Source organism: Oncorhynchus keta, chromosome 27 (assembly GCF_023373465.1).
Source record: "Oncorhynchus keta strain PuntledgeMale-10-30-2019 chromosome 27, Oket_V2, whole genome shotgun sequence".
NCBI classification, from domain to species: Eukaryota; Metazoa; Chordata; class Actinopteri; order Salmoniformes; family Salmonidae; genus Oncorhynchus; species Oncorhynchus keta.
This window is the reverse complement of record NC_068447.1, coordinates 41111144-41126958: the sequence shown is the minus strand read 5'-3', so window position 1 is coordinate 41126958 and position 15815 is coordinate 41111144. Positions and strand designations below refer to the sequence as shown.

The following is a 15815-nucleotide window of genomic DNA, read 5'->3' as shown; positions in this document are numbered from 1 at the left end:
AATCAACAGAGGGACTAACATGACATGTGGGGGAGGGAAACCCCCCACACACACACACACACACACACACACACACACACACACACACACACACACACACACACACACACACACACACACACACACACACACACACACACACACACACACACACACTGTTTAGAAAACTATGAGACTAGCCAGGTGTTTTTTACAGAACAATTGTTAACACATCATGAGAGAGAGGTTTGCTTCTCACCAAAAGAGATACAAGTTTGAAGTATTGGTTTTCATTTGCTGAATGTTGAAACTAAAAACCCACAGAGATCCACCCAGGGCTATTAAAGTGCAACTATCGCCCTGATATTCCAAGTAGGTTATTTAGAGAGCCAGGCAAGCTCTGTCAAGTGCAGCCCAAAGTATTTGAAATGAAACAAATATTAGTTGAACCCGGGTCTGTTCAGATTCAGAAACAACTGTTGTACTAGTCTTCGTGTGAAGAGGATGGTTGTAATGTCATGTTAAAAGACCTAAGAGACCAGTCTCAGATCTCCACCCGAAAAGACCTTGAGCTTGTCAAAACTCGCCCTTATCTGTTTCCAGCATCAACAGAACCACCATCAACACCCTCTCCTCATGTTGATGAGGGCTACTTTACTCACTTGCTCCTAAAGTAAGACACAAAAAAAGGAACTAAACAAAATGGTCGCCTGCAGGACACACACAAACACAGCTGAACACCCCAGCTGTGAAAACCTCCGACCACATGAGACGGAGTAAAAGATTCCTTGGAGTCCCGCTACTCCCCTTATTGAATTTTTACAGCCTGGTGAGCTGCCAGGCCTTGGCTCGTACCATCCCGTTCCGTGCCACTGCCAAGCATTAGTCCAGGAAAGCAGAGCTCAGAAATAGTTTGTCTTAACCCGCAGACCCTCTTTTATGACCTCAGTCTACCCTTACCACTTACAGATGATGGTCTCTCTCAGGGATCTCAACTGGAGGTGTCACGACCTGTGGATAAACAAATCTGTCACGTCAACCCGTGTGCGCGAACGCGCCCGCATGCCTCTAGTATCAACGTATATAACCTGGATTCTTCAAATCTTTCCGTATTAGAGATGGGGGGTCTAATCTACAACACAAACATAATCCAGGATGTTACCGTTTTTCTTAACTTTCCTAAACACTGCTGGGAAACTAACAGAAACAGCAGCCAAATTCATCCTGACACCCACTACTGGCTGTCGCAATCAACGGCACCGTGGCACACACATGCACAAAGGCAAGTGGGAAGGTGCCAGCTAACAACATCACTAATTGACACAGTTTTACTGTTTGCCAAGGTTTTGTGGAGTCAAGAAGCTAGGGCAGGGAGGGGGGAGTCATAATTTGGGCAAAACCTCTCTTCAAATCCCCATTCCTGCAACCACTTCCAGTAACAGCCACCAGATACCTACATGTCTAAAACAATTGTCAATCGTCTGGAAAAAAGGCTTGTTGGCCAAAACTTGTCCATTGTGCCTGCTGATAATAAAACTATATAAAACCTAATACTTCATTTGCAAGTGTTGTTCGTCTTTTTCATACATGTCAGTCATCTGTTGGCCATGCATGTTCCTCCAAAACTGGCCATTCAGTAGCTTGTGCCCTTGTGGCCTGTTGGTTGTGTTACGTTGAAGTGGTTACAGAAAGACGAGGGCAGTAATGCAGGTGTGTGTGCGCGCATGCGTACGTGTGCGCGTGTGTGTGTGTGTGTGTGAGAGAGAGCGCAGTCATTCCAACAGCATAAAAGGGGAGTGGCCGAATGGGAGGACGCTGTTCTGTATTACTCCTTACCGTGCCAGTGACCCTGATGTCGTAGAGACGTCCCCAGTCGTCCTCGTGGCTGTCCACCATCATGATGCTGTCGGCCTCCTCCATGTCCCACTCTGCCTGGAGGTCCAGCCTCACTTCCTCTCCCAGAGAGTGCATCCCGATTGCTGGGAACATGCCCTCCGCCGCTGCAGGGAACACCAATGAGCCCACCTGGAACAAAACACACGGAGGTTGAGCGTACACAGACGCGCGCGCACACACAGACATACAGGCGTAGACACAAATAGGATGTATTAGCTCTTCTTCTCAAGGATGTTAGGCTTAAGGTTGGAAAAGAAGCATTAGGTTCTAGAACGCCAGCTAACTGTAAATTACCTTTCTTCATATTATTACCTCACTGAGTCGTCAAACATTTTAGAATGTTGATTTACGATGGCCTGCCATGCTTGTTTCTCAAGACGTTTTCAGATCAATTATATTTGACTAATGGTTGTAAACTCTTAGATCTTATTATTATACTGGTCTCTGCCTGTCCATCGCGTCCTACAAATGAGATCACATCATTGACCTCTCCCACCTTTCAAACTTTTCCCCACCAGTCAATTTGGCCAATGCTGTATTTTAAATTAAGCAAGCAAGAGCAAGGTTGGTTCTGTGCTCGAATAGGCTAACAGTAAAACAATCTTCAAAATACAGTGACTGTACGTACATATCATCCAACCAGAAGCCATGAAAGCCAGAAGCCATGACAGGCAACATCCGCACCGAGCTTAAGGCTAGTCCGGGCGCTTAAAATAAATCCTGCTACGCCATCAGACGAACCATCAAACAGGCAAAGCCTCAATACAGGACAAAGAATAAATCCTACTACACCGGCTCTGACACTTGTCGAATGTGGCAGGACTTGAAAGCTATTATGGACTACAACAGGAAACCCAGCCACAAGCTGCCCAGTGGCACGAGCCTAACAGACGAGCTAAATGCCTTTTATGCTCACTTCGAGGCAAGCAACACTGACGCATGCATGAGAGCACCAGCTGTTCCGGACGACAGTGTGATCACGCTCTCCATAGCCGATGTGAGCAAGATCTTTAAACAGGTCAACATTCACAAAGACATGGGGCCAGACAGATTACCAGGACTTGTACTCTGTGTATGCACGGACCAACTGGCAAGTGTCTTCACTGACATTTTCAAGCTCTACTTGACAGAGTCTGTAATACCAACATGTTTCAAACAGACCACCATAGTCCCTGTGCCCAAGAAAGCGAAGGAAACGTGCCTAAATGATTACCGCCCTGTAGCACTCATGTCGGGAGCCATGAAGTGCTTTGAAAGGCTGGTCATGGCTCACATCAGCACCATCATTCCGGAAACCCTAGACCCACTCCAATTCGCATACCGCCCCAACAGAGCCACAGATGACACAATCTCAATCTCACTCCACACTGCCCTTTCTCACCAGGACAAAAGGAACACCTATGTGAAAATGCAGTTCATTGACTACAGCTCAGGGTTCAACACCATAGTACCCACAATGTGCATCACTAAGCTAAGGACCCTGGGACTAAACACATCCCTCTGCAACTGGATTCTGGACATACTGACGGGCCGCCCTTAGGTGGTAAGGGTAGGTAACAACACAACGCTACGCTGATCCTCAACACTGGGGCCCCTCAGGGATGCGTGCTTAGTCCCCTCCTGTAATCCCTGTTCACCCACAACTGCGTGGCCAAACATGACTCCGATAACCATTATTAAGTTTGCTGACACACAACAGTGGTAGGCCTTATAACCGACAATGATGAGACAGCGTATAGGGAGGAGGTCAGAGACCTGGCAGTGTGGTACCAGGAAAACAACCTCTCCCTCAATGTGAGCAAGACAAAGGAGCCGATTGTGGACTATAGGAAAAGGAGGGCTGAACAGGCCCCCATTAACATTGACGGGGCTGAAGTAGAGCGGTTAGAGAGTGTCAAGTTCCTTGATGTCCACATCATCAACAAATTATCATGGTCCAAAGACACCAAGACAGTTGTGAAGAGGGCACGACAACTTTTCCCCCTCAGGGGACTGAAAAGACTTGGCATGGGACCTCAGATCCTCAAAAAGTTCTACAGCTGCATCATTGAGACCATCCTGACCGATTGCATCACTGCCTGGTATGGCAACTGCTCGGCATCTGACGCTACAGAGGGTAGTGCGTACGGCCCAGTACATCACTGGGGCCAAGCTTTCTGACAAGACCTATATACTAGGCGGTGTCAGAGGAAGGCCCAAAAATGTGTCAAAGACTCCAGTCAAGGGCCTCCCGGGTGGCGCAGTGGTCTAGGGCACTGCATCGCAGTGCTAGTTGAGACTCTGTGTTCGCACCCAGGCTCTGTCGCAGCCGGCCGTGACCGGGAGGTCCGTGGGGCGACGCACAATTGGCCTAGCGTCATCCGGGTTAGGGAGGGTTTGGTCGGTAGGGATATCCTTGTCTCATCGCGCACTAGTGACTCCTGTGGCGGTCCGGGCACAGTACACGCTAACCAGGTCGCCAGGTGCACGTTGTTTCCTCCGACACGTTGGTGCTGCTTGCTTCCGGGTTGGATGTGTGCTGTGTTAAGAAGCAGTGCGGCTTGGTTGGGTTGTGTTTCGGAGGACGCCTTGCTTTCGACCTTCGTCTCTCCCGAGCCCGTACGGGAGTTTGTAGCGATGAGACAAGATAGTAACTACTAACAATTGGATACCACGAAATTGGGGAGAAAAGGGGGTAAAATTCAACAACAAAAGAGAGGAAAAAAACAACTCCAGTCATACTGTTCTCTCTGCTACTGCTTGGCAAGCAGTACTGGAGTGTCAAGTCTAGGACCAAAAGGCTCCTTAACAGCTTCTACCCCTGTATGCTCTCATTGGCTGGCCCTCACTACATATTTGTCGCCAAACCCACTGGCTCCAGGTCATCTATAAGTCGTTGCTAGGTAAAGCCCCACCTTATCTCAGCTCACTGGTCACCATAGCAACACACACCTGTAGCATGCGCTCCAGCAGGTATATTTCACTGGTCATCCCCAAAGCCAACACCTACTTTGGCTGCCTTTCCTTACAGTTCTCTGCTGCCAATGACTGGAACGAATAGCAAAAATCACTGAAGCTGGAGACTTATCTAGCCGTCACTAACTTTAAGCATCAGCTGTCAGAGCAGATTACCGATCACTGTACCTGTACACAGCCCATCTGTAAATAGCACACCCAACTACCTCACTGTTATTTTTTATGCTCTTTTGCACCCCAGTATCTCTACTTGCACATCATCATCTACACATCTATCACTCCAGTGTTAATGCTAAATTGTAATTATTTCACCGCTATTGCCTTACCTCCCTAATCTTACTACATCTGCACACACTGTACATAGATTTTTCAATTGTGTTATTGACTGTACGTCTGTTCATCCCATGTGGAACTCTGTTGTTTTTTGTCGCACTGCTTTGCTTTATCTTGCAGTTGTAAATGAGAACTTGTTCTCAACTGGCCTACCTGGTTAAATAAAGGTGAAATAAATAATTTGTTTTTATAGAAATACCCCCAAGCCAAAAGACTGCTGCACAATTAATCAAATGGCCAACCGGACTATTGACATTGACCCCCCTTCCGTTTTTACACTGCTGCTACTTGCTGTGTATTATCTATGCATAGTCACATTACAAATGACCTTAACAAACCTCTACACTGCACATTTACTCAGTATTGTTATGGAATTTTCTTGTTTTACTTTTTGATTTTATATATTTTTTTTGTATCAGAAAAAAATATGCCTACCACATTACCTATCCATCAATCACACTTAGCCAATTGATCCGAAATAACCTAGATATAAAACAATATATAAAATCAAAAAGTAAAACAAGAAAATTCCATAACAATACTGAGTCAATGTGCAGGGTACAGGTTTGTTAAGGTGATTTGTAAAGTGACTATGCATATATAATAAACAGCGAGTAGCAGCAGTGTAATTTTTTTAAAATATCAGACGATTACTCACCATTTGCCTACCACTTTACCTATCCATCAATCATACTTAGCCAATTGATCAGAAATAACCTAGAATAAGTTCCTGGACTATTTACATTGACAAGGCCCACCCTACCTTTTGTTTTTACACTGCTGCTAGTTTGTACTATATATAATTTATTTAGTAAATATCTTCTTAACTAATGCATTGTTGGTTAAGGGCTTGTAAGTAAGCATTTCACGGTAAAGTCTGTTGTATTCGGCACGTGACAAATAACATTTTACTTGATGACCAAAGTATATGTTCACCTGCTCATTGAACATCTTATTCTAAAATCATGGGCATTAATATGGAGTTGATACCCCTTTGCCGCTACAACGGTCTCCACTCTTTTGGGAAGGCTTTCCACTAGATGACGGAACATTGCTGCAGGGACTTGCATCCATTCAGCCACAACCGCATTAGTGAGGTCAGGCACAAATATTGGAAGATTAGGCCTGGCTTGCAGTCGGCGTTCCAATTCATCCAAAAGGTGTTCGATGGGGTTGAGGTTAGGCCAGTCAAATTCTTCCATAACGATCTCGACAAACCATTTTGTATGGACCTCGCCTTATGCACGGGGGCATTGTCATGCTGAAACAGGAAAGGGCTTCCCCAAACTGTGGCCACAAGGTTGGTAGCACAGAATCATCTAGAATGTCATTGTATGCGGTAACATTAAGATTTCCCATCACTGGAACTAAGGGGCCTAGCCCGAACCATGAAAAACAGCCCCAGACCATTATTCCTCCTCCACCAAACTTTACAGTTGGCACTATGCATTCGGGGAGGTAGTGTTCTCCTGGCATCCGCCAAACCCAGATTCGTCCATCGCACTGCCAGATGGTAACGTGTGATTCATCATTCACGAGAACACGTTTCCACTGATCCAGAGTCCAATGGCTGTGAGCTTTACACTGCGCATGGTGATCTTAAGCTTGTGAGAGGCAGCTCAGTGTTGTGTGCTGTCTTGTGCTGACGAACAGTTCTTGTACTGACGTTGCTTCCAGAGGCAGTTTGGAACTCGGTTGCAAGTGTTGCAGAGGACAGACGATTTTTCACTCTATGCGTTACAGCACCCGGCGGTCATGTTCTGTGAGCTTGTGTGGCCTACCAATTTGCGGCTGTGACGTTATTGTTCCTAGACTTTTCCACTTCACAATCACAGCACTTACAGTTGACCAGGGCAGCTCTAGCAAAGCAGAAATTTGATGAAATGACGGAAAGTCATGTTGACAGTCACGGAGGTCATCAGTAAGTCCATTCTACTGCCGATGTTTGTCTATGGAGACTGCATGGCTGTGTGCTTGGTTTTATACACCTGTCAGAAACAGGTGTAGGAAGGAGGTGTCCACATACTTTTGTATATATAGTGTGTGTGACCATCAAGTTGTAGCCTAGTTTTTCCTGGGACTCAACAAGGAATAGCTGGAAGGCCTGCTGAGAGGCAAGCGGAGGTATGTACTTGCGCAGGAGAACAGTGAAGATAGGTTGATGATCTTTAGCCTATCTATTTAGAAGCTCATTCATACGCATCATTCGTAGGCTAAATATAAGGCCTAATACGGCAGTGAATTAACCACCCATGTTTTGCAAGACAGAACAAATCTCTGCCGGTTTAAAGAGTGTACTCTGAATTCAAACATGGTGTCAGCATTGACCACCTGCTTCACTAAAATCGATCAACGGTTAATCATTATGTACAGGTAACTGACAAAATAATGAAGAAAATTAGGAATACAAAGTATCAAAATTATTGCCTCTGCCCTTCTTGGCTATTAACAAGGCTTAGCGACATTTGACCTAGCTTGTAAAACACATTCATTCCCCTTTAAGCAGCGGTCAAGAGCACTGAAGTAAAGCCCCCATTATTTGATGGTCTCTCATTGTGGAACTTGGGCAAAAGCAAGGAGCAACTCACCTCTTTGCCATTCTTGGTGAAAAAGACCGTGGTCAACCCAGCCTCGATGGTATCACAGTATATTCCACAGCCAATCGTGTCACCACGGTTGCATTTGGGCCCAAACTGCTGGCCCACAGGGTTCCCATCGTACAGCCTATACATAAGAAAAAGGATAACAGTGACTCATGGAGTCTTATTCACACTGGACAATGCCGTAGGACATTATCATGCCTGTGGTGTAAATATTTTTGTGGTGGTAAAAAAATAGACATTGGTCTTAAAAATGGGACTTCCTGCTAAAATTAAGGTGAAATAAATAAATAAGGTCCATAGCATCTCTGAAAGTCCCTGCAATTAGCCTACATCCATAACAAAACATCTTAGAAGTCAACCTGAGGAGCTGGTATGACCAAGGCCTACTTGCCGTCATCAGCGTGGTGTGAGACTTACTTGCCGTCATCAGCGTGGTAGGCTACAGACTGTGGCAGCCAGCCTGGCTGATGGTCCAGCTTGTAGAACTGTGGCACCAGGCCTACTGCTATCGTCCCTCTCACCCCTGTGTCCATTATGGTCACCTAGGTCAAGAAATAAAGAAAGCGCGCCCTTAGGTAATGTGCTGACTAACGGAAGATAAAACGGAACAATTGAAAAAGATAATCGCACTCTCATCTCTCCTTGAAGTGGATTTAGGCTATTTGAACATAACACACAGTCCACTGTAACAGCCAGAAACAATACCTACATGATTCATAACAATTAACCTATGTAAGAAGACACAAGCATGATAAATAATAAGTAGTCTATTCAAGAAAGTAAAGATGTGGCACACACACATTTTCATATGGGAAAGAATATTGATGCATGCGTGACCAATGTTCCCTCAAAAATATTTTTGGCATTGAGCAAATTTCTGACTGAACATTTTGTGATGTTTGATGCAAGAAACCATTTGACTAAATACAATTCCTTATTTCCATACCATTATTATAGAAAATCTGACAAATTGTGCTACCCTCTGCCTATTGGCCTCATAGCTTATTCAAGCCCGTCTCAAAATACAAGACTGCCCCTTACAGACAAAAAGCTCTTTACCAGACTTGAAATGCACACATTTTCTGCTTTTTAGGAAGCAATCAATCCCCCATTGCGGACTAGAAATGATCTATAGCTGGACTAATAACTCACTAACAAAGAATATGAGAAAATGTACACACCTGGCTACATGCAGCTCTTGCTTTGATCTCAAAAAATCTACTCACGACCACTCATGCTGTAAACACAGTGCAGGTCAAATTGAATGGCACAGATCCATATATGGCAATGGTCCATTTGCATATTGGGATACTGCAGCTCTGATTGGTTATGGCGCACAGATCTGTGTAGAGTTTGGGCCAGAGTCGTGCCTGTGAATGCAATAGAATCCTACTCCAATGCACTCTACCTACAAGAAAATCACTTGCATACTTCTTTTTGTTTCGGTATGTTGCATTGAAAGTGGCTAATTAATATTGTGTTGATTCGAACAATAGATGGAAACTTTGATAGAGTTAACGAAAGGGGAAAACTAGAAAGCTGAGTGAAGTTCAATGTGCTTCTCTGCGGAAGCTGATATTTCTTCTGCGCGCCAGTCCCGGGGAGCTGCGCACCCACAGCTTAGAGGGAACATTGTATGTGACACATACCCAGGTGTTTACCACAATGCTGGTGTTTCACAATTAGATCAGGGAGGAGCGAGACATTTAGGCCTAACAGAAAATCGAACAGTCAACAGTTACTGTGAGAACTTCACTGAGTCACAACTTTAAATGGAAAGCTGCTGTCAGGGGCTGCTATTAAATCATTGACTTTTCAACCCCAGCCTCTCCCCTCTCTCACATACGCACACACCCGGCCTGACTGGCCGACTCCATACCAGTCTACAGCTGGATGGCCCACCGCCTCCCCAGGCTCCCCACTTCCCTGGGCAACCACCCCTCTCTGCCTTCTCAGCGAGCCAGGCAGGGAGAGAGAGAGATACGGTCACAGCCAGCGGCTGGCAGTAGAGCCAAGCATAAGTAGGTGAAAGGTGATTCAGCCCATACAGGAGAGGGTAGTCCTCCTGACAATTTTGTTACTGAGCGGATGGTCAAAGAAGCTGGAACATAATTACAAATCATTTGTAGACTTCAAATTCACTGCAAGAAGCCCCAGGGGTCGCGTTAATAGTCAATAAATCTGCATTTTCAAGTACGCAGAACATCAAAAAAATGCGCTTTAACTATTTCACCTACATTTTATATTGAAAATGAACAGTTTCCTTTGCTTCAACAGACTGATCAGGGGCGTGCAACTATAGTTTCCATTCAAAGAAAATGCATTAGTGCAACACATTCAGCAGAAAATAGCTTAAATTACATCAGATTACAACAGAAGTGCAATGCTATTTAGGTAGCAGCCACAGAAGTAAATAAGCTAAAAGTGAAAAAGCATGTTCTTTTTTTTGCAAAAATTATCCATTGCCATCATATTTCTAATGTTTATCATAGAAGGATTGCAGCCAGCAACATTGACTGAGTATTTTGCTATACAGTACCTTCGGAATGTATTCAGACCCTTTGACTTTTTCCACATTTTGTTAGGTTACAGCCTTATTCTACACACAATACCCCATAATGACAAAGACAAACAGTTTTTCTTTTTTAATTGTTGCTAAATATCACATACGTAAGTATTCAGACCGTTTACTCAGTACTTTGTTGAAGAACCTTTGGCAGCCTCAAGTGTTCTTGGGTATGACGCTATAAGCGCAGCCCATTCTTCTCTGTAGATCATCTCAAGCTATGTCAAGTTGGATGCTACACAGTTATTTTCAGGTCTCTCCAGAGATGTTTGATCGGGTTCATGGCTGGGCTCTGGCTGGGCCACTCAGGGACTTCTCTTGAAGCCACTCCTGCATTGTCTTGGCTGTGTGCTTAGGATTGTTGTCCTGTTGGAAGGTGAACCTACAACCCAGTCTGAGGTCCTGACCTCTCTGGAGCAGGTTTTCATCAAGGATTTTGCTGTACTTTGTTCCATTCATCTTTGCATCGATCCTGACTAGTTTCCCATTCCCTGCCGCTGAAAATACATCCCCACAGCATGATGCCGCCACCGTAGGGATGGTGCCAGGTTTCCTCCAAATGTGACATTTGGCATCCAGCCCAAAGAGTTCAATCTTGGTTTCATCTGACCAGAGAATCTTGTTTCTCATGGTCTGAGAGTCCTTTATGTGCCTTTTGGCAAACTCCAAGCGGGCGGTCATGTGCCTTTTACTGAGGAGTGGCTCCCATCTGGCCACTCTACCATAAATGCCTAATTGGTGGAGTACTGCAGAGTTGGCTGTCCTTCTGGAAGTTTCTCCCATCTCCACAGAGGAACTCTGGAGCTCTGTCAGAGTGACCATCGGGTTCTTGGTCACATCCCTGACCAAGGCCCTTCTCCCCTGATTGCTCAGTTTGGCCGGGCAGCCAGTTCTAGGAAGAGTCTTGGTGGTTCCAAACTTCTTTAATTTAAGAATGACAGAGGCATCTGTTCTTGGGGACCTTCAATGCTGCAGAATATTTTGGGTTACCCTTCCCTAGATTTGTGCTTCGATACAATCCTGTCTCGAGCTCTACAGACAATTACTACGACCTCATGGCTTTGTTTGTGCTCTGACATGCACTGTCAACTGTGGGACCTTTTATAGACATGTGTGTGCCTTTCCAAATCATTCCCAATCAATTGAATTTACCACAGGTGGACTACAATCAAGTTGTATAAACACCTCAAGGATAATCAATGGAAACAAGATAGACCAGAGCTCAATTTTGAGTCTCATATCAAAGGGTCTGAATACTTATGTCAATAAGGTATCTGTTTTTTGTTTTTAATACATTTGCAAACATATCTAAAAACATGTTTTGTCTTTTTCATTACGGGGTATCGTGCACATTGCTGGGATTTAAAAAATAATTTAAAAAAATGTTTAAATCCATTTTAGAATAAGGCTGTAACTAAACAAAATGTGGAAAATGTCAAGGGGTCTGAATACTTTCCGAAGGCAACAAGTTAATCTTGCATATTACCGAGAAAAGTATGAGAGAAAATGGCAAGCATCAGGAGTAAAAATGTGCATTGACTCACTCTGTGTGCAATGATGGTGTTTAAAATGATCTGAGTTACTACCTCATCTCTGTACCCCACACATACATGTACAATTATCTTTAAGGTCCCTCAGTCGAGCAGTGCATTTCTAACACAGATTCAACCACAAAGACCAGGGAGATTTTCCAATGCCTCACATAGAAGGGTACCTATTGGTAGATGGGTAAAAAAAAATATTTTAAAAAAGCAGACATTGAATATCCCTTTGAGCATGGTGAAGTTATTAATTACACTTTGGATGGTATATCGATACACCCAGTCACGACAAAGCTCCCGAGTGGCACAGCTGTCTAAGGCACCGCATCTCAGCGCAAGAGGCGTCACTACAGTCCCTGGCTCAAATACAGGCTGTATTCGGCCGTGATTGGGAGTCCCATAGGGCGGCGCACAATAGGCCAAGCGTTGTCCGGGTTTGGCCGGGGTAGGCCATTGTTGTAAATAAGAATTTGTTCTTGACTTGCCAAGTTAAATAAAGGTTAAATAAATGTAAAAGATACAGGCATCCTTCTTAACTCAGATACCGGAGAGGAAGAAAACTGCTCAGGGATTTCACAATGAGGCCAATGGCAACTATAAAACAGTTAGTGTTTAATGGCTGGGATAGGAGAAGACCGGATGGATCAACTACTAGTGAAAAGAAGGAAGTCTGTACAGAATAAAAATATTCCAAAACATGCATCCTGTTTTTAACAAGGCACGAAAGTAAAACTGCAAAAAATGTGGCAAGGAAATTAACTTTATGTCCTGAATACAAAGCATTATGTTTTGGGCAAATCCAACGCATCACTGAGTACCACTTCATATTTTCAAGCATTGTGGTGGCTGAATCATATTATGGGTATGCTTGTAATTGGAAAGGATTAGGGAGTTTTTGGGGGGGATAAAAAGAAACAGAATAAAGCTAAGCACAGGCAAAATCCTAAAGGAAAACCTGGTTGTCTGCTTTCCATCAGACACTGGGAGATACATTTGCCTAAAACAAAGCCAAATATATCCTTGAGTTGCTTACCAAGACGACGTTCAATGTTCCCTAAGTGGCCTAGTTACAGTTTTGACTTGAAAATCGACTTGAACATTTTTTAGATTTGAAAATGGTTGTCTATAAATAATCAACTTGACAGAGCTTGAAGAATAAAACAAATAATGTGCAAATATTGTACAATCCAAGTCTTAGAGACTTGAATTGACTAAGGGGTGTGAATACTTATGTAAATTAGACATTTATGTATTCCATTTAAAAATATAATTGCTAAGATTTTAAAAACATGTTTTCACTTTTTCATTATGGGGTGTCGATTGGTGAGAACTTTAATCCATTTAGAATTTAGGCTGCAACAACAAAATGTGGAATAAGTCAAGGGGTATGAACACTTTCTTTTTTATTTTACCCCCTTTTCTTCCCAATTTCGTGGTATCCAATTGTTAGTAGTTACTATCTTGTCTCATCGCTACAACTCCCGTACGGGCTCGGGAGAGACGAGGGTCGAGAGTCATGCGTCCTCTGAAACACAACCCAACCAAGCCGCACTTGGTAACTAGTCCAACGCTCTAACCACCTGCCTTACATTGCACTCCACGAGGAGCCTGCCTGTTATGCGAATGCAGTAAGAAGCCACGGTAAGTTGCTAGCTAGCATTAAACTTATCTTATAAAAAACAATCAATCATAATCACTAGTTATAACTACACATGGTTGATGATATTAGTTTATCTAGCGTGTCCTGCGTTGCATATAATCGATGAGGTGAGCATTCGCGAAAAAGGACTGTCGTTGCTCCATCAATGCCTTTCTTAAAATCAATACACAAATATTTATTTTTAAACGTGCATATTTAGTTAATATTGCCTGCTAACATGAATTTATTTTAACTAGGGAAATTGTGTCACTTCTCTTGCAACAGAGTCAGGGTATATGCAGCCGTTTGGGCCGCCTGGCTCGTTGCGAACTGTGTGAAGACTTTCTTCCTAATAAAAACAGCCAACTTCGCCAAACGGGGGATGATTTAACAAAGGCGCACAATCGTTGCACGACTGTACCTAACCATAAACATCAATGCCTTTCTTAAAATCAACACACAGAAGTATATATTTTTAAACCTGCATTTTTAGCAAAAATAAATCCAGGTTAGCAGGTAATATTAACCAGGTTAAATTGTGTCACTTCTCTTGCGTTCATTGCACGCAGAGTCAGGGTATATGCAAGAGTTTGGGCCACCTGGCTCGTGAACTAATTTGCCAGAATTTTACGTATCTATGACATAACATTGTACAACCTTCAATGCAACAGCAATATTTCGACTTAGGGATGCCACCCGTTAGATAAAATACGGAACGGTTCCGTATTTCACAGAAAGAATAAACGTTTTGTTTTTGAAATGATAGTTTCCGGATTCGACCATATTAATGACCAAAGGCTCGTATTTCTGTGTGTTATGTTATAATTAAGTATGATTTGATATTTGACAGAGCAGTCTGACTGAGCGATGGTAGGCAGCAGCAGCTCTTCAAGCATTGAGCTGTTTATGACTTTAAGCCTATCAACTCCCGAGATTAGGCTGGTGTAACCAATGTGAAATGGCTAGCTAGTTAGCGGGGTGCACGCTAATAACGTTTCAAACGTCACTCGCTCTGAGACTTGGAGTAGTTGTTCCCCTTGTGGAGCGATGGGTAATGATGCTTCGAGGGTGGCTGTTGTCGATGTGTTCCTGGTTCAAGCCCAGGTAGGGGCGAGGAGAGGGACGGAAGCTATACTGTTACACTGGCAATACTAAAGTGCCTATAATTTACTCCACTACTTGAGACATCTCACTATTTTCACACAATCCTAGCCCTGCCCAGTCACTCAAGGAGCGCATTTCTTGTTGCTCACCATGAGACAGTTGTGTTCAGTCAATGCAGCACAACAATGTTGATGACAACGATGCCGCTTCCACTTTGCGTCTTAATATAAATCCACAAGCTTCCATAATTTCACTATTAGTTTGTGTCTCTTGCATCTGTAAACATCTAGTTTTCTTAGTAAGCTGTGGCTACATCGTGTTAACCACTAACGCTAAATCATTAGCTAATAAATGTACTGAGTCAGAGCATATGTAGATAGCTATACAGCCTGATACCAGTGATGGTGTAGGCCTAAATCAGCATGTTGTTTGTGCAACAGTATCTTCTAAACGAAAGAGGATTTGGTGAAGCATGCATATGTTAGCTACATGAAGTAGCTAAAAGAAAACATTTAATGTAGCCAAAGATTATAGGGTCCCCTAGGAAAAACACTGACCAACACTTTGGTTCCTACCCTGTTACAATAACTCCTCCCTGGCATTTTTATTCGTTGTCATGTGAAACACTGTATTCAAAGTGCCTACTATTATGTTCCAACTATAGAATTATAAATCATTCAATTTCCATGACAAGTTTTTTAAATCTAAATCACAAGTCAAATCGCAATTGCAACATTTGGATAAAAATAAGGCAAAGATATTTTGCCAATATCATGCAGCCCTACGTGGCAGTGTGGAAACAATCTCAAATGAGTGTAGGAAATGCAGTAATTGATTAAAATGCAGAAAATAAGTTTAACTGAACAGAATAAAGCAAATCAGAATGAAGAAAGACCCATTGGAAACACTTAGAATGTATGTTTTGCCACCCTAGTGTCACTCACTACTTATAAAGCAATATTGAATTTGCATTAATCTAAAACATAAAATACTGTCAAATTATATTTTGGCCATATCGCCAAGCCCTAATAAAGAATGATAGTAAAAGGCAAACTCACTCCATCCTTCATTGAATCAGATGACTCATTCATCACAAAACCAACTGATATTGCCATCTACTTTCATTTGCAAGATTAGCAAACTTAGGCAATGCCAAAAACAAACTCTGAACCTACACAGCCATTCATAACTCATCAAAT

General features: G+C 43.3%; 2 protein-coding genes across 5 annotated transcripts in view; one reads left to right on the top strand and one right to left on the bottom strand.

The window, feature by feature from the left end:
* Positions 1-15815, top strand: part of igfbp6b (insulin-like growth factor binding protein 6b) — a 73548-nt gene that overhangs the window by 23200 nt on the left and 34533 nt on the right. The window lies entirely within an intron of this gene.
* spryd3 (SPRY domain containing 3) overlaps positions 1-15815 on the bottom strand; it is a 94017-nt gene that overhangs the window by 49650 nt on the left and 28552 nt on the right. For all 4 annotated transcript variants that reach the window (XM_035739139.2, XM_035739143.2, XM_052482436.1 and 1 more), the window contains exons 4-6: positions 8184-8308; positions 7752-7887; positions 1816-2004 (exon numbers count right to left, since the gene is read on the bottom strand). In XM_035739139.2, coding sequence (XP_035595032.1) covers positions 1816-2004; positions 7752-7887; positions 8184-8308 — 450 coding nt within the window. The remainder of the gene's footprint in view (positions 1-1815; positions 2005-7751; positions 7888-8183; positions 8309-15815) is intronic.